A 26,329-nucleotide genomic window follows, 5' to 3' on the forward strand; every position below is an offset into this window, starting at 1 on the left:
GAGCATTGTGATGGCGTGACCTGGTGTGAATGAGTGCTGGTGTAGCCCTCTGACTGCAGCTGGAGTCTCAGGCTCTCTTCCTGAAGGCTGCTCAGGTGCCTGCTAAAGACCTGGGAAGCAGCAATCCTGATCCTAAGGATCAGAGCAGCAGGAGCAGTCGAAAACTTGGGTGGCCACCCCAGCCCAACTGAGCAGGGAATGTAGAGGAATAAATGGCCTTGGTTCAGGGAGGAGATGATTAAGGCCATCACAGCGGAAATAGCAGAGAAGCAGACTGCACTGATACTGTGTCATTTCCGTCTTTATGAAAAGTCTCTGAGCATCACCACAAAGCAGGACTATGTTGCCTTGGATGCAGGTTGCCTTCCCAACATGACTCAGGCTGTCGAGGATTCTGGGATCCAGGGCAGGGGCTTCTGCTGCTATTATAGACTCCACTTTCAGCTCAGAATAGCAGGAACCTCACCAAGCTCTTGTGGCACTCCAAACCTTGGTCACTATAACTATGAGATCCCCCTGGGCACGTCCTCTCCATCCCCACTTCCCATTGCAAATCTCCTTGTGTTTCTGTAATCTCAGACAAGGGGGCCTCTCTTCTGTGGATCACTGAGGCAATAATGAGAATGTGAACCATCAGTGGAGTAGATAAAGGAAAGTGCTTTGTCAAGTCCTGCTTCAATGAGTGCCTCCAGTGTGCTCTCGGTACGAAGACACAGCACAGGATTGGGAGCATGACTGACATGAATTGTGGGGACCTTGATCCTTCTAGGTCTTAGTTTCCTTATCTGTAAAATGAGAAGAATAATATTTGTACTATTGACCTCTCCAGGTTATTGTGGGGAAAGTGTTTTGTTAACCTCAAGCACTAGAAAACTGGGAGTTCGCTATTTCTTGTCCAATGTCTTATTTCATCTCCTCCTATATCTTAGACCGCAGTAAATGCCCAGTAAATGTTTGCTTGAATTCCAACTCCCAGAAGGCACCTATGGATAATGTAGAAAAAATACACAAAGCAAGGAGTCCCCCAGTAACTCACTTTTCACACTGCCATTGTCTTTGTCCAGTAACCTGGTCGTGTTCTGGGAGACTGATTGTCCACACCGGAGAGGTGGTAGGAATGGGAATAGGAAGAGAAGGCGGCTTATGGCCATATCAGCTGTTTAGCCTATTTGAATAATTATTCTGAGACCATAAAACACTTTGCAAGTATAAAGGGCTATGCAAATATTTATGACTGTTATCCATTACTAAGACTGCTGAATTAATAATGTGGTTTAAAATGTCAGTACCATTAACATGAAAAGACATCTGTCAGTAATGACTCCGAAGCAACCCCAGAACATTTCCCCCTGAGAAAAAAGAATCTCTTGAATTTATTGTGGGAAGGAGGAGGAGGGTGGAGCTGGAGTTCTTACTTGTCTATCTTGGGAAGTCCATTATATAATATGATCACTATCTTGCTCTGCTCAAGCTCTATTAGGGATGGCCCATCCCCATTCTTCTCTCCTTGGTTTTGATCCCATAGTCAGCTGCACAGTAATAAATGAAGTGACAAGGATGGTAACTTGATTGTATCCAGCTGCCAGGACCCAGTCAAGGACAGGAACCCTGCGTCTAGCAGCGGCACTCGTTCAAGACTACAGAAAGCTCTCAATCCGGAGCCTTGCTGTAGCTCTTTAGCCAGTCCAGCTTAGCATTTCTGTGACTGGGGATCACTACAGTCTGATTCCTCTTAGGGTGGGCATGGAGGGAGGCGTTTGGTCCTAGAAGACCCTTTGTTTTTTGACTTCTCCTGTAGAACTTCACATTTCAGAAAGCACTTTCTTTATTCCCAATACTTCTTCATGATCTCAGATGAGTCACCTCACTTCCAAGTCCCAGTCTCCTCATCTGTAAAATAGAGACAATCTTCCTCATGCCAGTTTTATCACAGGATTTTCTTGAGAAAAAGCTCTGGGTAAGCCAGACTTCCCCTTAAATTCGTGGAGCTGAGGCTGGAACTACAGTCCCTCCTTTCTCAGCCCTGCTGCTTCTCTTCCATTCACAACCTCGCCAGTTTCCTGAAAACATTCTGCTCCAGAAAGCTTGGTGGTGGGTCTGAGGAAAAGGGATATGGCTATAACCGGAGAGCTGCTTGGATTGGCAGGTGTCTACTCTAGAGAAAAGAGAGAGGAAATCCCCGAATGGACGGACAGTGGGCCGTGAAATAAACCAGCAGATCCTCAGGGCTTCCTGGGGTGGTGGAGCAAAAGCCTCCTGGTGTCCAGTCTGGGGGGCGTTAATTGCCCTCTTCTGACTGTGGCTGCTGAGGTGGGGGGCTCTCACCCCCCCCTGGAGCCCTGTCGGGGGGAGCTACCTGCACACCGAGGCAGACTGCCCACAGCCCCGGCCAGCCCTCCCATAAAGAACCTGCTGGTCACAATGGAGAGACCCATCTCCCCTGTTGGAAGTGCTGTTCATGGGCCAGGATTGTCATCATATTCGGAACCAGTAAAGCCTGTGTGATCTTGGGCCAGTAACTTGTCTTTATCCACAGTTTTCTTCATGTTTAAAATGAGAGAGTTGGACTTGATGACAGCTGTAAGAGCCTGTCTTTGTTCCTTTGATTCTGGGATCTGTACCAAATAGCTTAATTCTCTATTTAGAAAGGCAGCTAAGTTTAATGGCGCAGGATTATGATCTTATACTGGAAAACTTTGTATCTTTCCTGTGGTTTTTCCAGTAGCTTTTACATATTATTCTACAGAGCTAAACTTATTCTTCAAAAAAGAGGAGAGTAAAAATCATTAATGAAGACAGAGATTTTATATCTATTGCCTAAAGCCAGACGCAGCAGAAGCATGAGAGAGGGGAGAATGCAACAGGAAGAGGATGAAGGAGGCAACTCTGTTCTCCATGCTTTGAGAAACTTCATTTTAATGGAAGAATTAAATAGAAGGATTAAACAATTCTTCATAGAGTTGTATAATTTAAAAGGTGGAAAGAACTTTCAAGATCATCTAACCCAACCCTCAGATTCAAAAATTAAATCCAACTCTGACCAGAATTTAAGAAAAAAAATTTTGTTATAAATCTAAAAACGCAGCCTACAAAGAGAAAGTAATCCTGGAATGTTTTCTTCAAGCAGACAAAATGGATTTTTCACAGGTACTATATTAATTCCTACAATAAAGGAAACAAGAGTTTAAATAAATAATTTACAAGAGGAAGAGAGAAATCAAAACCAAGGAATGCATTCCCTGAAAACTAAAATTAAACAAAGAGAAATTAGTATCTCTATCAGATAATAAGAAATATTAGAATAATAGCAAAGGTTTTAAAAAGTGAAAGAAAATATCAGTTATCCTTTGTAAACAACAACAATAAAATAACTGACTTTGAAAATAGGTCACAGGAAGATAATGTAAGAATTATTTGACTTTTTGAAAACCATGATTTTAAAATAGTTGTGACATTATACTTCAAGAAATAACAAATAATAACTTATACTTTAACATATTTAACATGTATTGGTCAATCTGCCATCTGGGGGAGGGGGGAGGGGAAGGAAGGGGAAAATTGGAACAAAAGGTTTTGCAATTGTCAATGCTGAAAAATTACCCATGCATATATCTTGTAAATAAAAAGCTATAATAAAAAAAAAATATAACAAATGAAAACTGCCTACTGCTCAGATCTATTAAAATAAGTGGGAAGAGTAAAGATGGAAATAATCTGCCATTGACCTCCTTAAAGTCAAAAGCAAAAATCCCAGGAGTGTCCTAGCCAAAAAACAGTCTTTCTACATCAAATCTGTAAAAATACAGCATGCACCCAGGATCACAGTCAGGATTATACAAGACCTGGCACTTCCTTTAAGAACTAGAGGAGATCTTGGAATACAGTGTTCCAAATAACAAGAGATATGAGCTTACAACCAAGAATAATTTATCCTGCAAAGCTGGTTTAATCATATTGGAAGGGAATGGGGAACAGTCTTACATTAAAAAAAATTATTTCAAATTTTTTTCATATTTTCTTCCCATACCCATTAATAAAGAAAAGCAATACCCGTTATAATATGAATTCAAAATGTATTTCCACATTAGCCATTTGGGGGGAAAAAAATAAGAGTTCATCAAGTCTCTCTTTGGTAGTAGATAGCATTTTTCATGATGAGTTGAAGATCATTGTGTTGATCAGAGTTGCTAAGTCCTTCACCACTTATTGTTTTTATAATTTTGCTGTTATTGTTATGCTGTTAACTTATTCTCTAAGTTCTGCTCACTTTACTTTGCATCAGCTCATATAAGTCTTCCTAGGTTCTTCTGAAACCATCTTCTTCCTTATTTCTTATAGCATAATAATATTCTATCCCAATCATATACTGTAACTTATTCATCCATTCCTTAAGTAATGGGTATCCCTTCAATTTCCAATTTGGGGACACCACAAAAAGAGTGATTAGGAATGTTTCTGTACATATATGCTTTTTTTTTCTTTTTCCTTGATCTCTTTGGGATATTGTTCAGTAGTGGTGCTGTTGGGTCAAAGGATATGTACAGTTTTATAGCCCTTCAGGCATGGTTCCAAATTGTTCTCCAAAATGGTTGGACCAGTTGGAAATAGATCTTTAATGTAAACAGAACTTTCAAAAATTTGTTTTGAAAAGACCAGAAGTTAGTAGGAACTTTGAAATATAAACACCAGAATAAAGAGAAACCTAGAAAGGTTGGTGCACCAATATATCAAACTCAATTAAAGAATGGGCAGGTATAATGGAGGATTATAGAGGGAGAAGATAGCCACAAGCAAAACAAACTTCTTGATCCTGAAGTGTGGGGATTAAAAAGGGAGAAAAAGGGAAAAAACTAGAATCTTATAGAGATGCCTGTAAAAGCAGGAAATGCTTGAACAAACTGTAGTATGTGAAAGCAATGGAATTTTATTTATTTTGCCAAAAAGAATGACAAGAAATTATTTCAGAGAAACCTATGTGGTATAACCTAAAACAGTGACATGAGCAGAACCCGGAGAACAGTCTATACAAGGTTGACAACTTTGTAAAGAAAATCAGCTTTGAAAGACTGAGCAATGTAATGGCCAGCTATGTCTCATCATGAAACTTCTTGTTATCCACTTCCTGATAGAGGTGATATTTTCAAGGTGTAGAAAGAGACATACATTTTTGGACATATTCAGTGTGTGGATTTATTTTCCTTAACTGTTTATTTATTACAAGAGGGATTTTTGTTGTTATTTTTTTCCTTCCTTCATTTTAGTGGGGAAAGTGGGGAGAGAGAAAATATCTATAGTGATACCAAAAGAAAAAGAAAGAGAGTCATTGAAACATTTTTTAATGGGAAAAGGACAAAAAAAATAATAAAATAAAAATAAAAATAAAAAATAAAAAAATAATAAATTAAAAAAAAAAAAAGAAAAGGACCCATGTGTACAAAAATACTTATAGCAGCTCTTTTTGTGGTGACAAAGAATTGGAAATTTAGGGGATGTCCATCAATTGAGGGATGGTTAAACAAACTGTAATTAGTAGGTTTGAGCCAGAAGAGATATTAGAAGGTTTTGCCAAAGAAACTAGGATCTTCTGATCTTAGATGGACAGGAGAATCCTTTACAAATATCTTCCAGCAGTTTTACCACCCACTGTCCCATATACTTAGAGAAAATAGGTTCTATATTTAAATATGAAGATGTCTGCTAATCTTAGCCAGTATTTGTCTTTCATGGGGACAGTTTGTACAGGGAAATAATCAATCCCATGTCTTCCTTCTCAGGTTTGGCGTGAGTTTCCTGATAGATTGGTGGGATACCCGGGCCGCCTGCACCTCTGGGACCATGAGATGAACAAGTGGAAGTATGAGTCTGAGTGGACCAATGAAGTATCTATGGTACTTACAGGAGTAGCTTTTTACCACAAGGTAATTAAAGAGTATTGGGGGGAAATGCTGGCTAACTATCCATAGCTGAAGCTTCTGATGAATATGAAGAGACATTTTTCTTAGATCATCTTAATTTTGCAGAACTTAAAAAAAAGGAAGTGAAAATGATTTGGGAATGTCAAAGCATTGGGAAGGAAGTTTTAGAGCACAGTCAGGTGAGAAAGATTTACCCTTTTTTAAGGAGAGCGTGAAGACCACAGCATTTTGTTTTCCAAAGTAAAATATGATGGTTCCCCGCTACTGTGCCATTATTCTTTGCCTTTCCACATTCCCATGAGCTTGTTCTTTCAGTCATATTCATTCTTTCTGTCTTTGTGTCTGTTTTTCCTTCTCTCTTTCCTTTTCCTCTTTCTTCCTCACTTTCCCTCTTCCTTATAACTTTTTCTGTTTCTTGAAAACATTCATAGATCTCCACCATCTTTAAACACCCATCCTCAACTCTTATAACCAATGCAACATCTCCCGAACATTCATCCAAATTTACCCTTGCCTCTTTGCTCTCAATCAGGAGCCTTTGTCCACAAGGCTCTCTTTCATGGGTCCCCTTCTCATCGAACAGCCCTCATCTCCTTACCTTTCACTTGATCATTTTACCTACTTCCATTTTCTTCCTCTCTCCACCATGCTCCGAACAGTTACCAAAGTAATCTTTCTTAAGCTCAAGTCTGACCCTGTCACTCCCTAGTATCTTTAAGAAAAACTAGAAACTTCTCAGGCTGAATTTAAAGCCTTCCACAATCTGGCTTCAACCTTATTTTATGCTATTCTCATTCATGCATGCTACTCCCAGGCAAACCATTCCTATACTTGCCACCATCACCCATCTCTGTGCATTGTCTAAGCCATTCCCCACGCCTAAAATGCACTATCTGCTTATTCTAACTCTTAGAATCTTGCTTCACAACTTGGGTCTGTTAAAAACTCACCCTATGCTATAATTTTGAGTGCTCTCTTATCTTGAATGTAAGTTGTTCAAGAACAGAGACCGGAATCTGTGTCTTTTCGTCCTTAGCATGTAGGAAGTACATAATACATATTTTAAATTGAATTGAATTTTTCAGATATTCCTTTTTAAGTAAATGGTATAAGAGTCAGATCATTTTTGTCCGAAATGGGATATTGGAATTAGGTTAGAAACAGTATTTATTCAATTGTTTATGGTCATGAAAACTTTTTGTGACCCCATTTGGGTTTTTATTGGCAAAAAAACACTGGAATGGTTTGCCATTTCCTTCTCTAGCTCATTTTATAGTTGAAGAAACTGAAGCAAACTGGGTGAAGTGCTTTGCTCAGGGTGACACAGTTAGTTTCTGAGGTAAGATTTGAACTCAGCAAGATGAATTTTTCTGCCTCCATAATTCTGAACTTTTCTGCCTCCATAATTTTCCATCTCCATAATTCTCTTTATGGATGCATTTGTCATTTTCTCTCATCAAGTTTATTGGGATGGCCTTAGATCACTGAACCACTGAGAAGAGCCAAGTTTTTCATAGTTGATCATCACACATTCTTGGCTATTGCTGTGTACCATGTATTCCTGGGTCTGCTTGTTTCAACATCAGTTCATGTAAATCTTTCCAAGCTTTTCTAAAATCAGGTTGTTCATCGGTTTTTATAGAACAATAATATTCCATTACTTTCATATACCCTAACTTATTCAACCATTCTCCAGTTGATGGGCATCTATTCATTCTCCAATTCTTTGCCACCATAAAAAAAGAGCTGCTACAAACATTTTTGCACACATGGGTCCTTTTCCTTCCTTTATGATTTAATTCAAGACAGTTCCAAAAAATTTTGGAAAGAAAATACCACTTTTATCCAAGAACTATGGAGACCGAATGTAAATCGACACACGCTATGTTCCTTTTTTTTTCTTTTTCTTGTGGTTTTGTTCTTTTGTTCCAATTTTTCTTTTCCAACATGATTCATAAAGAAATATGTATTTTAAAAAATTAATATACATGTATAACCAGAAAAAAAGAAAACAATTTAAAAAGGGGAAAAAAATCAAAAAATAAAATAAAAACTATTCCTTGGAGCCATAAAACTATATTTTGTCCTCAAAAAAAAAAGAAGAAGAAGAAAGGAAACAATGCTACAATTCCCCCAAAGATTAAGCAATTATCACCCTTTGTGTTTGGTAATGATGAATGTTATACCATTTAATTCACTTCTTTTATTATTTTGTTTCATGTCTTAATTAAATGCTTTTGCTAAGATAAAAATTTGAAAAAAACACTCTTAGTTCATAGATTGGCTGGATTTAGCCCTCACTGACCTCCACCTAGACCCAGATACTGCACTTTGTAAAGTAGGATCTACCCTATTCTTAGATGCAGCTCTAAAATGAATGGGAACATTGAACTAAGATAAGGCCTCTTGTTTTCCTCTCTTCTTGCAGTATTTTAATTACCTGTATACCTACAAAATGCCTGGAGACATCAAGAACTGGGTGGATGCTCACATGAACTGCGAAGATATTGCCATGAATTTCTTGGTGGCCAACGTTACAGGGAAAGCCGTCATTAAGGTGGGATTCTTATAGTCCTAGAATGTCAGAGCTGAGAAGGACTTGGACACAGAGATATTTCTTTATGCCCAGGGTCTTATAATACCTTATGTTTGCATAGGGCTTTAGAGATTAAAGAATTCTCTTGAGCTTCATCTCATTAGATCGTTCTGGGGGGGTCGAGTAGTAAATAAATTTCTATTTTGTAAATAAGGAAACCAAGGTAGGCAATGTCTAGCTTTCCAACTATTTCCCAAAGGGCCCAGGCCATCTCCCAATTACCCAGGCTGTCCCTCGCCTCTTTATTCCTAAACTTCTTGTAAAACTTAGCTCAGCTCCTGAAGCAAATGCTTCCCGATCCTTTCTTACCCTTCTTACTTTCTGGACTTTGCTTTGGGTTCCTGCTTCTCTCTTTGTAGAATGTCACCTCCCCGAGGGCCAGAGCTGCTTGGATTCTACCTCTGTTGGCTCAGCCCTGTGGCCTGGCCAGGAGAGGGCTGGGCTTTGAATGTAGGAACGGGCCCAAAAGCCACTTCTGCTGTTGATGGAGTTGATCTCTAGAACTCTGCCCCTGCTCCCGGCCCTGCCCACACCAGGGGCTTAATCAGTGTGGCTGACCCAAGGCCACAGGACCATTGGGTGACCTGGGCCTCCTTGGGGGCAAGGCCTGGAGGCAGAGGGTGACCCGTGGGCCCAGAGGCAGAGAGATGTCCTCTGCATCTTTTAGTCCCCTGGCATGATACCCCCCCTTCCCTAGGGACCGTGTCCTGGGAAGCCTGAGTCACAGAGAGCCACAAAAGGGCAAAAGCCCCTGGCTGAGGCCCCTCGGGCCTCCCCGGCCACCTGGGTGAGAAGAGAGCTGACCCACAGATTGGAACAGTGTGGGTGGGGGACAGGGGCCTGTTGTAAGCCCTTGACATGGGTTCATGTGTTTTAAACTGGGACAGCTCCTCTGGACACTCCTTTCAGAGGGTGGGAAAGCAGAGTGTGCTGAAGGCTGCCCCCACTTCCCACAGGGATAGGTCCTTGCTGGGAAACCTCTTCCAAGGTACAGGACAGAGAGGTGGAATGGGGAGGAGAGCAGGGAAGAGAAGGGAAGCAACCCAGCGAGCTGGCACCTCCTGCCCAGAGCCGCCCTCGGCTAGGGTTACGGGAGCGGGGAAGCCATATTTCATCGCCCGGAGGGCTGCAGGACAAATGGTGTTTGTGCAGGGGCCCTGGCAGCCAGAAAGCAGTCATTAAACAGGAATTAAGCAGCTTGTCATCGCCCGGCTTCAGTTAGAGAAGGCGAGCCTCTGGGCCGGGGCCATCGGGCCCTTGTGAGCTCTACACGGGGCTGGGCCAGAGGGGGTGGGGGAGAGGAAGAGGGAGGGGTGTGAGTGAGTGTGTGTGTGTGTGCATGTACAAGTGTGTGTGTGCAGGAAGCCATGGAGGTTCCACCTCTGGCCCTGATAGAGGCAGCCTCCCCCCCCCCCCCATTGTGCCCTCAGCCTCCTGGTCACTGGTCTCTCTCTCCTGTCAATGCCCCCAGGTGACTCCCCGTAAAAAGTTCAAGTGTCCTGAGTGCACGGCCATCGACGGGCTCTCCCTGGACCAGACTCACATGGTAGAGAGGTAAGTGCCCCGGTGCTGCCGCCCGGCAGCTGGTCCCTCCTGGTTCCTTTGCTCTGGGGGAGTAGGGTCCAGCTCAGGCTCGGGTCACCCCTTGCCAAGTGTGGAATGACCAGGAGGGCTCAGGATCATGGTTGGCCAAGTCTCTGAGAGCCAGACTCCATGTTGGCTCCGTAGTTAACCATCCTCAGTCACTGATACCTGGAAACTTCTTTTGAAGAGCGATATATCTGTTTTGGTGCAAATTTGAATGGTCAGAGTTTTTATAAAGCAGCCAGGAAAGAAAGGACCTCTGCCCACACGACTGAGCCTCCAGCCATGATGACACAGATCAAGTGCTCTTAATTCTTAGAGGAACGGCTCCGGCTGCATCCTCCAGGCCTCCCTCAGTTACTCCCTGTGCCTCGCCTGAGGCCCTCACACCAGCGCCAAGCTCCGGCAGAACCTGGTCCTGCCCTCAGAGAGCCCGTTGTCCAGCATGGGGCCCTCCTTCTGGGGAGAGTCTTCCAGGCTCTCCCGGCATCCCTCCAGTTCCCTGCCCTTCCTCAAACACGGGCAGAGGGAGCATCCAGCTCACCTGTGACCTCGGCTCATGAGGCGATGATGCCATCGGCTCCGCTCACTTCTCAGCTATGGCAAACCCTGCGTGCCAGAGATGTGGCTTTTGCCTGGAGACTTCAGTGGCCGAACTAATTGTGAAAGACGGACCGCTGACTACTGACTAACGGCCTTGGTTGGAAGAGAGAAGGGAAATGTGACTGGAGCCCTTTCTAGGTCAGTTACTGGGCAGTCTGGCCCAGTGGATGGCATTGGGGTACAAGTCGGGGACACCTGACTCCAAGTTCAAGCTCAGACACGTGCTGCCTGTGGGACCCGGGCAAATCACTGCGTGTCTCGGTGCCCCCGACAACTTTCTAAGTGGCAGCACATGGTAGATTCTTACTGACTGGCCGGCTAGGACTTGTACAGAAAGTGCCAGCCTGAAGTCCGAGATTCAGGAGGTACATGCCCCTCTGCCCCTGCCCAAGTTACAGCTTCCATATACATCTCCTTCCCACAGCCTTTCTTGCAAAAGTGACTTGCAGAACTCCTGAGTCATGTAAAGTTTAAGATACAAAGCAGTAGGAAAACTAACGCTAACTTAAAGCGGGTTTGTGGGAGTCCTTACCAAAGGCTTGTACTTCAGGAAGACTCTGTGTTCTGAGTTTTAAGGAGATGACAGGACCCGGGCCCAAGAACACCAGCTGGGTGGGGCTGGCTCAGCACCCTGGGTCAGAACCGCCCGTGGGCTCCAGCATATTTGTCCCCAAACTGCTGCCAGGTGGGCTCAGCATTGATTCCATTGGCACCAGATCATCCCATAGAATGGCAAGATTTCAAGAAGAGCCAGAAAGCTGCTGATTCCACCCTTGCAGACTGCTCCCATCTCTCCAGAAGCCGCCCTTCCATGTCCCTGGGATGTGAGAAAGGAGAGGCTCGTGGGAGGGATCGGAAGGAGTTACTGATGGAAGCACTTGGTTGCTGGTGGACCTTCTCATGCCCCTCAGGTGGTCAGCTGTCACATGTAGTGATGGCCAGAATTTTGTAAGGAACTGCCCCAAGGGCCTAGGGGAGCTAGGCCAGCCCTTTCACGATGCCGAGAAAACGGAACTTCTAGAGATCAGCCGCTTCCCCATCCCACCCAGCAGAGCAGAGTTCCAGGAAGGCAAATCCCTTCTCCAGAGTGGCGGCTCCAGGGAAGACCCCAGGCAGCCCAGGAGCCCTCAGGGAGGACACAGCCGGCCACTGGCCCCTGGAGCTTCTGCAGCCTGATGTGGTCAGACACCTCCCCCCCACCCCGATCAAGGTTGTTGTAAGGATCAAATGAGCTCGCATTGGTAAAGAGCTTAGTAGAGCGCCTGGCACACAGTGGGCACCACCCCCTTCATCCCGGCAGAGACACAGGATGCATGTTCCCCACAGTTGCTCCCACTTCACCTTGCCCAGCTTGCCTCGTGCTCAAGTTGCTTTGTAAGGGCCGCCAAAGCCAAGCTGCCCGATGATACTTCAGTTGAGGAGCCTGTTCACATTTCATCAAGGACTAGCCCCTCCATCTTCCTGGCCCAGCCCGTCTTTACAGGTAGTTTCATACTTCACCTCCTGCCCTTTACCTTTGGGGTGAGACTTGGACTTTGGGGCTGGGGAGTTGGCCAGAGACTGGGAGAGAATGGCTCTGTAACCCACAAAGCACCACGTTCTAGGATGGGAAGGTTTAGAGTTCTCAGGGACCTTAGGGATCATCTTGTCCAACTGCCTTCTAATTCAAAGGGAAGACTGATCCCCAAACGGACAAGTGACTCCTTCCATCAGGCAGGCAACATCCAACAGTTGTTTAATAAGCACTTGCCTTGCGCAGCCTTCAGAGAGCTTGCATTCTAAGGGGGGGAGACAACCCATAAAGGGAGCTGGAAGCAGGCAGGACTGAACTGGGCACCTCTTCTACATGGAAGTTCTGGGATTGGCCACAGGGGCTGAGGGTACATCCAAGGTGTGAATTCTGGGGCTGAAGAACTTTGTGTGGCGCAGTAGAGGGATTTTCTCTGTTGCTGTGGACAGTCTCCTTTGCTGGCTCTTCACTCAAGTTGGGCCCCTGGGATGGGAGATGGAAAGAGATGAAATGAAACATGGATGTTTTTCACACTGTTCTACACTGTCCTCTTAGAAAGCTGGAGGAGTCTGTGACATATCTCTGAAATGCCCAAATCACTTAAAGAATTTCCCTTCCCCATTGGTTGGGGTGGCTGGAATGGACACTTCCATTAGACCTCCCTGTCCTGCTCCATCTGCCTCAGGACCCTTCAGGACAAAAGAGCGGAAGCCCTGGCTCAGACCACTTTCCTCATCCCTCCCTTGTCACTATGTCCTGGGGACATGAAACTTGCCATCCAACCAGCAGTTCTTTTCCTCCACATCTCCAATGGCTCAGGATTTCCACGATCCCTTGGGTCCTGGGCTCTTGCCATCATTTAACCAGAAATCTCTGGAAAGTTGTGAATATGTGTTGATTTTTTTATGGAAATATTCTATGACTTCATCTTAATATTAAAGATCTCTTAAATAAACAGAAGCCATTGCTGTTGGTGCCCAGTTCAGCCATCCCCTCTTTCGGCTCCCTTTGTGGCTTGTCTTCCCCACTCAGAATTCTAGGTAAGCTCCAAAGGACAGGCCCCAACTTCCTTTGGATCCGCACATTACAAGTGCATATTGAGCTCTTGTCTGCCTAGAACCAGACTCTCATTTGGTGACTCCTTCAAAGGCTTAAAAAAGAAAGAAGGATGTTCTGGGCTCCTCTCTTCTTTCTCAGTGCTCTCTTGCTCAGTGATTTCCTCAGTTCTCATGGGCTTGGTTATCGTGTCTGGGTAAATACTTCTTAGATCTGTATGGCTGGGCCTAACCTCCCTCCTGAGTCTCAGTCCCTCTCACCGTCTAATAAGTGTGAGGTTGTAATTCAGAATTGTTTTAATTTGCATTTATTCAGTCAGTGGTGAGTAAGAGCATTTTTTCATATGGATAGAAATAGGTTTTATTACTTCATCTGAAAATTGTTATATGTTTTGGTTTTTTATCAATTTGAGACTGGATCTAATTTTTATAAGTTTGACTCAGTTCTGTATTTAGAAAATGAGGCCTTAATCAGAGAAATCTGCTTTAAATTTTTCATGATTATTTTTGCTAACTCTGTTTCTCTCTGTCCTATTTTTCCCTCATTTATTCTATTCTCTCTTTCCTTCCAACGTGTCCTTTCTCAAAGGCGTTTTGCTTTTGACTAACTTCTCCCCCAATCTGCCCTCCTTTCTATCAAACCACCCTCTTTCTCCTATTCCCTTTCCCTCCTACTTTCCTGTAGGGTAAGGTAGATTTATATACCCAGTTAGTATATATTTTATTCTTTCTTTGAGCCAGTTCTGATGAGTGTAAGATTTACTCATTTCCCCTTATCCCCCACCTTCTTTTCCTCCACTATAAAAGTTTTTTATCTCTTTTATGTAAAATAATTTACAATAATAATTTATGTGAACTAATCTCCTTTTCCTTTCTCCCAGTATAGTCTTCTCTTAACCCTTAATTTAATTTAATTAATTTTTTATTAATCCCTGTCCTTTGTATATGCTTTTAATTGCCCTGATAATGTGAAAGTTCTTATGAATTACAAGTATCATCTTCCAATGTAGGAATGTAAAACTGTTTATATTTTCCTTTGTACTTTTCCCGTTTACCTTTTTATATTTCTCTTAAGTCTTGTATTTGAAAGTCAAATTTTCTCTTCAGCTCTGGCCTTTTCATGAAGAATGCTTAAAAGTTCTCTATTTTGTTGAATGTCCATTTTCCTCTCTGAAGGGATGATTCTTGGTTGTAATTGTAGCACCTTTGCCCTCCTGAATATTATATTACAAATCTTCTGATTCTTTAATGTAGAAATGACTAAATATTGTGTTATCCTGACTATGGCTTGATGATACTAGGATTGTTTTTTTTTGTGGTTGTTTGTGATATTTTCTCCTTGACTTAAAAGCACTGGAATTCAGCTATAATATTTTTGAGAGTCCTCCATTAGAGATCTCTTTCAATGAGTAATCAGTGGATTTTTTCAGGGAAGTTTTCTTGAAAGATGATATCTAAGCTTTTTTTCTTTAATCATGGCTTTCAAGTAGTTAAGTAATTTTTAACCTATTTTTCATGGATCTATTTTCCAGGTCAGTTATTTTTCCAATGAGATGTTTAACATTTTCTTCTAATTTTTTCATTCTTTTGATTTATTTTAAATTTCTCATAAAGTCATTAGCTTCTGTTTGCTTAATTACAATTTGGGGGGAATTATTTTCTTCAGTGAACTTTTGTACCTCCCGTTCCATTTGGCCAGTTCTACTTTTTAAGGAGTTTTTTCCTTCAGTGAATTTTTTTTTGTCTCTTTTTCCACTTGGCTAACTCTGCTTTTTAAGGCATTCTCTTCCTTATTAGCTCTTTGTACATCCGTTACCATTTGTTCTACTCTGGTTTTTCTTCAGTATTTTTTGGTGTCTCCTTGACCAAGCTGTGATATGTTTTTCATGATTTTCTTGCATTACTTTCATTTATCTTCCCAATTTTTCCTCTACTTTGTCTCCTTGATTTAAAAAGTCCTTTTTGAGCTCTTCCATGATCTGAGAGCAATTGTTATTTTTCTTGGAGGCTTTAGATGTAGAAGTTTTCACTTTGTTTTCTTCTGAGTATGTTTTGATCTTCTTTGTCACCATAATTCTGTGTTCAGGATTTTTTTCTGTTGCATGTTCCTTCTCCAAGCCCATTACTTGACTTTTAACTCATCATTAAAGTAGGGCTCTTCATCCGGAGTGGAGGAGGCCCTGTCTCAAGCTTCGGGGGTTTGTGCGGCTGTTTTCAGAGATGCTTCTAGAGTTCTGCAAGTCTTCTGTTCTTCCAGGGTGGTGTGATCTAAGGAAAGGTGTTTGCTCCTCCCAGGCTGGGCTCTTGTCTGTGCTGGAACCGTGAGGAGGGGCCCCGCTCCACTGTGGCCCCAAGTGCTGGTCCTCCTCTCTCTGGGGCTGCCACCCAAGACTGCAGCCCAGAGCCGAGCGTGGGCAAAGCAACAGGCTCCTGCCTTGGTGCTAGCAGAGACTCCTGTCATCTCCCAACTAGTTCCCCCTTACTCTCTGTGGACTGGGCTGACTCAGTGGCTCCCAAGGCGGCTCCTGGTTTGTGGGAGCCAGGGCTAGGGCTGGGCTGGGCTGGGCTGCACCTGCTCTTGCCCTGGGGCATCAGACCTTTCTTGCTGATTTTCTCCATTGTCCTGGGCTGAAAAATTGTTCCACGGGTTTGGGGGGGGGGGGGGGGGGGGGAATGGCTGAACAAGGGGGGGGGGGGGTGTGTGTGAATCCCTTAACTCTGCCTCCCCCCAAGTCCATCCTGCAGGAGGCTTTTTCTGGACACGGGACCCCTTCCCCACTGCTACATCCCCTGACCTGGGCTCTGCTGCTTGAGCATTTTGTGTGGGCGTGAGCATTTGTGTGCTGTCTCCTCTATTAGCTGGGGCTCCTTGAGGGAAGGGACTGAGTTTGGCCTGTTTCTCCTCGGGTCACATAGTCGGTGCTCCCTAAATGCTTGTTGGCCAGATGCCCACAGGGCGGGCAGGAAGGTAGGACTTCTGGCAGGGCACCTCTGCCTCCTGCTAGCATGGCTTCCCTGGAAGAGCCATCACCTGCCAGCCCAGGTCCCAGAGCCAGCCAGTGCTGGGGCCCCTGGCGCTCCAGGCAGCTCTCTGAAGGAGCCTTGTGGTCATGGAGGAAGAAGGGAAGCTCCCACAGCTTGGGTTCGACCCTCCTCCCTGGTGCCCCCTTGCCAGTCTTCAGTCATCTGTGAGCATGGTCCTCCCGGCTCAGGAGTCTGAGCACTCGGCAACAGCCAAACAGGGAGGAGTTCCTTGTTTCGGCTTCCGGGCCTCTCAGAGGAAGCCCCTCATATTCGTTGGCCCTGTCATCTGGCTGAGGAGAGAGGGACTGACCTTTCTGAGATCCAGCTTTAAAGGAGATTTTTTTCAGTTGGTGGGAGGGGGGGTTCTTGTTTTGCTTTTTTGGCTGTGCTTGAGATCTTTCCCCAGGCTAGGGCAAAACCCTGTCAGATTCAGTTGGCAAGATTGACCAAGACTACTTGTGAAGGGTCCCCGGGAGAGCCTGACCCCCTCACCTCGGAGGGATCCCCAGTGGGGCTCCGGGAGAGCGGCCAGAGGGAGGAATCAGCCCCAGGGCCGGAGCCTCCCTCCCTTCCACTTCTCCTCCCTTCTGGCTCTCACAAAGGTAGCAAGAAGCTGCAGCTGGTGCCGGTAGCCTGTGGAAACCCATCACTTCCTGGAGCTGCTTCCCTCACTTCTCTGCAGGCCCAGAGAAGTGGCCCGGAGAGGGCTCAGGGCCCAGAGAAGTGGCCCGGAGAGGGCTCAGGGCCCAGAGAGGACTTGGGGCTCACAGAAGGCTTGGGACTCAGAGAGGGCTGGGCACCCAGAGAGGGCTTGGGGCCTACAGAAGACTTGGGGCTCAGAAGCCCTGGCGGACAGGTAGCATCTTGTGGCCCACAGTTTGCAGATGAGCAGACCGGTGCTGAGGGAGGTAACAGGTCTCCGGGGTACCCCAGCTGTGTGAGAGCCGGGTCCGTCAGGCCGGGACGAGAGCCCAGATGTCCTGACTCCGAGCTCCTTCACATCTGCCGCTCGTCCCTTCCATTCACTCCGGGCACAGCCGGGAGAAGCCGCCTCCTTGCCCTCGTTCTGAGCGGCAGCCAAGGAGTTAGGTGGGCTATCGGCGCCTGATCCACCTTGGGTGACAGCACGTGTTTTTGTGTGGTGGGACAAGGACTGGAATTTCAGGGGGAGGGGAAGGAAACTTTGACTTGCACATGGGCAGGGCTTCCTGGCAGCACCTTCTCTTATCTCTCAGGCCCCTGCTGTGGATGAAGGACCCTTCTAAGAATGGGGGGGGGGGGGTCAGCCTTGGTCTTCCTCTGCTGGTCATAGGGGATATAGGGGAAAGCATGGCAGTAACCAGAATCTTAGTGCTGGAGGCAGGCAGGCTTCCAGCCTTATGCCCCCCAGGCTTGCCACCCAAGCATGTAGCTTCTCCATGCCTCCGTTTCCTCTTCTGTAAAAGGGGAATGACAAAAGCACCCGTCTCCAGGGCTTGCTTGAGCATCAGGTGAAGTGTGCTAGGCGACCTGTAGGGCCGTGTCCAAGTGCACGCTGTGGTGGCTGGGGCTTCTTGCTTAGCCCTCTGCATTCCCTCTCTCCACAGATCTGAATGCATCAACAAATTTGCCTCCGTCTTCGGGACCATGCCCCTCAAGGTGGTGGAGCATCGCGCCGACCCCGTCCTGTACAAAGATGACTTCCCTGAAAAGCTGAAGAGCTTCCCCAACATCGGCAGCTTGTGAGAGAGGTGCCCGCCGCAGGACCAAGGCTTGGAGGCATGGGTGAGGGCCCTCAAGGGGGCCTCCAGGTAGGGGGTGAGCCCGGCACGATCCGTGTTTCTCTCTCCCTCGGAAAGCCAGCCGGCCTCTAGCCTGGGTCTCACCTGAGCTAACAGACATCGTGTTCTCTGCTGACCCTATTTGAAAATGGAAGGCTGAGTCCGTAGCATCTCTCCGTGCAACAGACTGAAGTTCCAGGACTTCTGGCTTGTTGTGACACTGTCTGTTCTAGCCTTGGCACATTGGATACATTGCCTACAATTTTAGCTTCAGGAAATTGTGGGAAAAAAGCACCCCCATCTCACTTTTACTTTTCCAAATCGGTGGGCTCTTTGGGGAAGAAAATCCCTAACTTGGACTCAAATACCAAACAGCAAATCATGATTATAGGTGATACATTGGCTGCAGCCTGGGATCATGGGACTTGGTTCAAGAGGAGAGGCTTGAAGGCCCCTTGTGCACCATGTACTATTGTCCTGGTCTGGCTTTTTAATATAATTAAATTTTATTTTTTACCTTTTCCCCTGGCTTATCATTTAATACTAATTCTAGTCAACCAGAAGGGACATCTTTTCCCTCTCTCGATATGGATTTGTTTCTAGTCTTCGTTACCTTCTGTCTCCAAAAATCACAGCTACCTAGATCTGGAAGGAGATATGACCAGAAGCTAATATTGCCATGGCCTCCCTTGGGAGTACTGGGCTGGGAAGTGGAACATTAGAGCTTCATGGTGGGAAACAGAGCCGAGATGGTGGAGCATCTTGGAGGGATGCTCCACTCCCTCCTCTGCTCCAATAAAAAGCCTCCAAAGGGCTCTGGAAAGTACAATAGGCTGAAACCTGATGGGGAAATCCAAGAAAAAAGACTCAGTGAGTCATTTTTTCCATTGCAGCTTGGCATAGGGAGCCAGACTGAGAGATCTATGAACACCAGGAATAGGGGTCAGGCCGGGTTTCTGGGGTCTCATGGAACACTGTAGGGCCCAAACTGAGGCTTTGAACCAGTGCAAAAAAATACCAGATCCAGACCAGGGCACCGTGTGTAGGATGGGGAAACAGGTGCCAAATGGTACCTAGCACAGGGGAGGGGTTTAGAGATAGGAGGTGGCCACAAGTCCTAAGCTGTGTACTGAGCAAAGAATAAGTAGCTAATGTGTCACTCAGATCCCAGGAGCAGAGTAGGGTCTCAGCTTCAGCTTCTAGCCAGGTCTGGAGCTACAGAAGAATAACCAGAGCAGAAATCTGAGAGGAAGCGTAGAGTTCTGTCACTCTGGACCAACAGAGCTTCCCAGAGACTGATAATACCTGAATCTAGCAGCAGTCTATTGTTACTTAGACCCAAATCCAAGTCCGGAACTTAGACCGGGGGAGCAGCAGCCTGACTTTGCCCTCATTGGAAGTATGAATCCCTGAGAGCTTGTTGTCATCCAAAATTCTAGAATAATACAAATGTAGGCCTTCCCTTCAAAAGTGCAGATGCCTGACCTTAATATTCTGGATGAAGTCAGAAAGCAAGCTGGAAGAAGGAGCAAAAAATCCCACCAAAAAAAGCATTTATCCTATTCCCTTCCCCCAATTAAAATCTATTATGACCATAATGATGGTCAAGACACAAACCCAAAGGAAGAGAATTACTCTAAAACAACTACAAGTAATGTCTCAAAGGAAAACACAGCTCAGGTACAAATTCAGCTAGAAATCTTGGAAGAGATGAAGAAAGAGTTTAACTCCCCCCCCCTTTTTTTTAATGAAATGGGAGCACTAGAGGAAAAAAATGGAAAAGAAAGAGAGCTATTGGAAGAAAAAATTGGAAAGGTAATTAACAGCTTGACCCAGAAGGTACAAAACCTGGCCCAGAATACAAACTCCTTGAAAATGAAAATAGATAAATAGAAACCAGTGATTCCATGCAATAAGAAATATTAAAAGCAAAGTTCAAAGCCTGAAAAAGGAAGAAAATGCAAGGTGTTTTTTAATAAAAACAAATGACCTGAAAAAAAAGATTGAAGAGAAAAATATAAAATCATTATACTATCTGAACACTAGGATATAAAAGAAACCCTCAGAGATCATAGTCACATCTTAAAAAGAAATTGCCTACTTCTCCTAGAACCAGATGGCAAAGTATAAACAGAAAGATTCCACCAGTCACCTGCTGAAAGAAATCTTCTAATTGAAAAACCCCAGGAACATTCTGGCCCAAATCTAGAATTTCCAAAGCAAAGAACCAGAAAGAATGAATTCAAGCACTGAGGCACAGCAGTCAGGGTCACACACAGTATAGCAACCATCACCAAAAAGGAACAGAGAGCTTGGAATATAATCATTCAGAATGTAATAGTTATAGGCTTACAGCTAAGAATAACTTATCCAGCAAAACTAAATATAATCCTACATAGGAAAAAGGAACCTTTAATGCAATAGAGGACTTTCAACCATTTCTCACATACAGACCAGGGCTTTTAGTAATTTTGAAGTTAAATATGAGTGAAGAAAAACAGAAAAAGCCAAACAAATGAACAATCACAGGATTAAACAACGATAAACTGCTTACATTCAAATGTGAGGAGATGATAAATGTGTCCCCTCTGAACCCTATTCTCATCAGAGGTTTTAGGGAATCTAATTAGACAAAAGACCTGAGAATACATCTGTTAGGTCTTGATGATCTGAAGAGAAAAATGGAAAGAGAAAAAGAGGATAGGAAGTTTAGGGGATCATATCTAGGGTAGCCAAGAAGACGTCTGTATAGACAAGAAGAAGAACGTAGGGAAGAGAACTGATGCTTGAACTTTTCACCTGAACTGGTCACGGGAGGAAAAATAGATAGAGTTAGATAAAGAAATACCTTTCAAAAGGGAAACATGAGGGAAAGAGGAGAATGGAATTAGAGGAAAGGCAGATTGTGAGAGGGATTGCTCCTAAGTAAAACAAATCAAAGATGTACAAAAGATTTCTTTTGAGGTGACACCGAAAGAGAATTGGAGTGGGTGCCCATCAGTCGGATAATGGCTAAACAAGTTGTGTCATATAAATGTGATGAAACACTGTAAAGGGCTGGAACTCTGAGTTGATGCACTGAGGTTGGACAACCAAGCACTTACGGCTAATTACCGATTGCCAATACTCTATAAGCATATGTTTGGAAAATGGCCCTTCCCACTATTCTGTGCTGGTTCAATCTTTTGGTGTATACAGAGAATTGTGGGAAGGATTAAGGGGGTGGAGTAAGACAAGCCAGGGTCACTTTGGCGGTAGAAGAGGAAAAGGAAGGTCGCAGAGATTCCCTTCACTTCTACCCCTAAAGACCAAGAATAAAGACCAAGGACTTTTGCTTCTCCTGACTTTGGCTGATTCTAGGGTATCCAGGGTGCTTACTCGGTCTTCACAAAACACAATTATACTTTTAGAAATGCTAAACAGTATGATTTCAGAGAAACTTAGGAAGATTTATATGAACTGATGATGAAGTGAATAGAACCCAAAGAACAATGTATATAATGACAATGATAAGGAAAAGACAATTAACCTTGAGAGACCCAATTGTGTATTGTTCTAAAACTAAAAAGTCCCATTTCTGTTGTTAGTCTTGACAGCAAAAGTAGAGAGAAATTCTTTACCAGCACAGAAGAGGTTCTAAATGTTGAACAAATTCTGAAGTTTCAAATGAGTTTGGTTTTCCTTCAAAGAGAAAATTATAAAACCATTTTGGGAAGGTATAAGAGGCATCGAAAAGACTAGCACTGACCCTTCTATTCAGGATCCCAGTGTTAAAGCCTTGGGCATCCTAGCATCTCCAAGGAGGTCCCATCATGTCTTTTAATTATTTTTGTTTACTGGATAAATTGGCTAATGTTCAATCCTGTATCACTAAGAAAAATGAGACCCAGAAAATAAGGGATTTAGGATTTAGAACTGGAATGGGGTCGGTCTTGTGCAATTCCCCCATTTTACCCATGAGGAAGCAGTCACCACAAGGTGAGGTGATTTGCCCAGTAAATAGCAGAGCTCAGGTCTCTCTTGCTTCTGGGTCCCCGCAATGCACCCTGCTGAAAATACAAGTATGTACAGTAGGATTTGGATGATTCCCAAGGTGGGGACATGAGGAGGTGTGGATGGTCCTCTCTCTCATCCAAACACTGAGATTCGAGTGGAGCTCCGGGAGAGGAAACAAGAGAGTCAGGTCCTTGTGGAGGCAGCACACCCGTGAATGTGTGCCCACTTCCCCCTCTGCTTATTACCATTGCCATGGCTTCCTGATCTGCATCTCTGGCTCAGAAGGTGGGTACCCATCCAGGGACTCTGAGGAACGCCCCACGAAGCTAAGGCAAAGTCTCTCAGACTTAAAGCTGGAGGGCACCTTCGACCCCAGAGTCCTTCTAAGGCTAAGTGAGGTCTCCAAGATCCACCTTCACTAAGGGGCCCTTAGTTTGGAATCTCAGGAACATTCCTTCCAGAAGGCAAGCTTTGTAGGGACCCTCCCTCTACAGCTGCAGATTGCAGCCCTTTCAGTGACTTAATCCATGCTCTTCCTGAATTGAAAGCTTTTCCCTCTCTGAAAATTGGGGGACTTCTCTGCCCTCTGTGTGCAGACACAGGCCAATCTAGCTTGGTCAGGAGTGGTCAAACAGTGCTTGGGCTGGGCTGACGGAGCCCTGGGGAGCTTAGCCATCCCCAACAACCATGAGGAGACATTGGGAGGAGACTGTTTCTTTGGATCTCCTTCATCTCATCAGAAAAATCATAGTAACAGCTGATGTTTATATCTTGCAATGTGACTTAAAAAGCATTTCAGTACATTATTTCATTGGATTCTAACAGACCAGATTTTTCTTACCATCATTTCACAGGTGTGGTCCCCCTGTGTGGGCGTGGGGGGATGCACACCCAGGCTGCTTTTGACTTTTTGAGTCCTGAGCTCCATTACCCCAGGTAGATGTCGTCACATCTGAGATGTACCTAAGAGCCTCCTGGGGTGTCTGTGCTCAGGTACAGTCTTGGGCCCACAGCCTGCCTTCACTTAGGCACAGGGCAGGAATCACAGAGGAAGGACAGCTTGGACAGTGTCCGTGATTACAGCCACGTAGGGGAGTTTTAGGGGATGCTCAGAGCTGCTAAGAGGGCCTGGCAAAATAACCGTCTCCCCAGCCCCCACCCACCACAGGACCCAGAAGCATCTGGCTTTGGGGGGACCAGTGAGCCTGCTTTCAGAAGCAGAACAATGATGCTAATTAAAATGTCATGTTTGGCCCTTGGCAGCCAGCAGCTGGTTTCAGATTGAGAAATCTTTTTAAAGAGAGTACGTTCCAGCAGCCCACAGAGAAGGTGAACCCAAGTTGCCCTGGACTGAGCTCAAATGTGGGTGCTCGACCACTCCCTCCCCTCGGCCCCGGGGGAGCCTGCTGGGCTTTTTCCACTGTCAGGGCCCTGCAGAAATGTCACAAGAGTTCTGTGTTTGAATTCTATCTCTGCTCATTAATGTGAGACTGACATTTTTACTTTATGGGTTTTATCATTGCTTCCTTTGCCATCCGCCTCTTCCTCTCACTCTTTCTCTCCTTCTCAAACAAAGTTTCCTGGAGAAACAAAAGGAAACAATGACTTGAATTGAGTGTGGTGTGAAGGGCCCTGGACAGCACCTCACTCATGTGGACGTCAGGTCCTGCATCTGGGAAATGGGAAGGTCCGACTTACATAATCACCTCTGAGGCAGATCCCGTAATTTGGCCATCTGAGGCACCTGCTTTTCTAAGGGCTGACTTGGTTCTCCCTCCCTGGTCCAGAGCTCTCTCACCTCCGGATGCTTCTGGCAAAGGCAGTGCTGACCAGACCGTCACAGGTAGGACTCGGCCGTTGGAGAGACCTCAGATGTCATTTGGCCCAATTCCGTCATTTTGCAGAGGCCTGTGGTGGGGAGAAGTCACATGGTCCAGGACATGGGAATGGTAAACCCATTTGAATTTGAACCCAGGTCCCTGAAAACCAAACTCCGTGCTCACTTTTTCACTAATTTCCTTTTAGCTCAGGGCTGAAAAGAAGCTCCTGAGCTGAAAGTATCTTCAGTCTTGGGTCATAGCTTCTGCACAGGGGACCCTTCCCAGAGGTGAAGGCCGGGCCCGGCCAACAGCAGAAAGACCACAGCCTGGTCATTCTGGGCCACTAACCTACCTCATGCAGCCAATCAAAGGACCCCAGTAATAAGGGGTTTCCCAATAAAGCGCTTGCTTTTTCTCTTTAGAACTCTGTGCTAGACGGACCCTGGGAAAGATAAGAGTAGATGAGACAGGATTCGGGTCTTCACAGAACTTGGATCTGACAAGGCAGCTACACGTTCCCAGGAGACCTCTGACTGGGGCTTCTGTCACTTAGCTCCCGTGTCGCCCTCCCCAACGCCATGCTGTCATATCCTGGCCCTTGTCCCCCTGCCCTTTTCTGTCTCTTGCCCTAACGAATGACAGTTAACACTCCTGGAAAGAAACGTGTCAAAGCATTTCTTGGCAAATCCATTTAGCATCCCTCCCTGTGTGACTCCCCTGATCTCAACCCTAACCATCAGGCCCCGTATTCTATATCCTCTTTAATGAGTGAGGGGATTTCTCAAGGACAGGGATCACCATGCTTTTTGTCTTTATCCTGTGCTTTGCACACCCTGAGCTCCCGCTGACTGCTTTTTTCATGGAGCATGATGTAAAATCAAGTACGAAGGGAGGTCCTAAGTATCTCTGGGCTTTTGAGGATTTTTCCAACTTGAAGATTTTGCCAGTGAAGAAGCTGAGAACCAAAGGAGTTAATTGATATGCCCAAGGTCACAAAAATTAAGTGGGGAAACCCAGATTCATCCTAGGCCCGAGCCCAGAACTCTGCCCTAGGTAGCACATGTATTTTCAGGGCAGAAACAATCCATGGAGAAGGTGAAAATGGACCATGGTGAGTAGAAACTAATCTATCTTGGCTTATTTGTCCCAGATCAGGGTTAAAGAACTGGTCTCCAAGGTCTTACAGCATGGGAGTATCTGCCCACGGGAAACCAGACTCCCTGGTCAGAACAAGAATGCTAATTAAATCCTGAGTAACTGTGGCTCTGTTGTGGAAACCAGATTGGAAAGTGGGAAGACCTTTAATGTTGGAGCCTCATCCAGCTACCAGACTCACTTCCCTTTTAAGAATGGGAGCATCTCTCAGGAAGACTTCATTTTTTCCGGCTTCTTGATGCAGATAGAAGGTTATCTTGTAAAAAATAGAAGTCCCAGCATTCTGTTTCTGAAATGACTCTGGTCCTGTGAGGAACACAGTGAGTCTCTTTGCCTGTCCCAGCTGCTTCCTGTGAAGCAATCCTAGCGGGAATTTTAAATGAATTGGCAGGCATCCCTTTCAAAGAATGTTTTGGAAGCCATCACGGCTTTCCATCCTGGGATCTGGAGGCTAAGTGAGCTTTACCCCTCAACCCGTACCCCACCCTTGCTCAGTCTCTTAAAATCAAGCTGGATGCCTTCAGGGAAAAAAAAAAAAAACAAGCTTTTATTGAACCTTTAAAAACCATTGCTGTCATCTCTCAGTCATATCCCCGAGAAGCCTTTCTTGAACTAAAAAGTACAGCCTTCATTCTGAGTTCTGCCTCTTTTGCATTGTTGTAATCATTGTGTATATAATTCCCCCTGGCTCCGCTCACTTCACTCTGCATTGGTTCATGGAAGCCTTCCCAGATTTGAGGTTTTCATATTCTTGTCCATTGCAGGACAATAATAATTCATTGCATTTGTGTGCTACGGTTTGTTCGGCCCTCCCCAGCTGATGGTCATTCCCTTCATCTTTTCAGGTTTTTGTTGCCACACAAAGAATTTTTTTTGTCTACCTTTCCCTTTGCCATTGACCTCTTTGGGATTAAATGCCCTTCATTTGTATCACTAGAACAAAGGGTCTAAATAATTTAGTAATTTTTCTAGCGAAGCTCTAAATCACCTCCCAGAATGGTTGAACCAAATCACAATTCCACCCACAGTGTATTAGTGTCCTTGTGTTCTCATAGATCCTCCAACGTTGGCTAGTCTTTGATATTTGTAGTGCTTTCCCCTTGGTTTTCTAAGACCTGTGTTCTAAGAATCTATCCCAATCAGGAAAATAAACTGATATCCTTCAAACTCCAAATTCCTTGACTTGGAGTTGTACCCTATCAAATGATGTGTCCCTTATTAAAATATCAGGAACTGTGTAGGCAGCTCGTTCAATCCAATCTCCCCTTACCCCTCAGTTTCCACACACAATTATTCCAGATAAGTAAGCTG

At 45.0% G+C, this 26,329-nt stretch overlaps 1 protein-coding gene across 1 annotated transcript in view; it reads left to right on the forward strand.

The window, feature by feature from the left end:
- The window catches only part of EXT2 (exostosin glycosyltransferase 2), a 172,154-nt gene extending 153,585 nt beyond the window's left edge, over positions 1–18,569 (forward strand). The window contains exons 11-14 of the mRNA XM_031942785.1: positions 5,775–5,918; positions 8,344–8,472; positions 9,983–10,065; positions 17,874–18,569. Coding sequence (XP_031798645.1) covers positions 5,775–5,918; positions 8,344–8,472; positions 9,983–10,065; positions 17,874–18,012 — 495 coding nt within the window. The 3' untranslated portion in view covers positions 18,013–18,569. The remainder of the gene's footprint in view (positions 1–5,774; positions 5,919–8,343; positions 8,473–9,982; positions 10,066–17,873) is intronic.
- Positions 18,570–26,329: the final 7,760 nt, after the last annotated feature.

Source organism: Sarcophilus harrisii, chromosome 6 (assembly GCF_902635505.1).
Source record: "Sarcophilus harrisii chromosome 6, mSarHar1.11, whole genome shotgun sequence".
In the NCBI taxonomy this organism is placed as follows: Eukaryota; Metazoa; Chordata; class Mammalia; order Dasyuromorphia; family Dasyuridae; genus Sarcophilus; species Sarcophilus harrisii.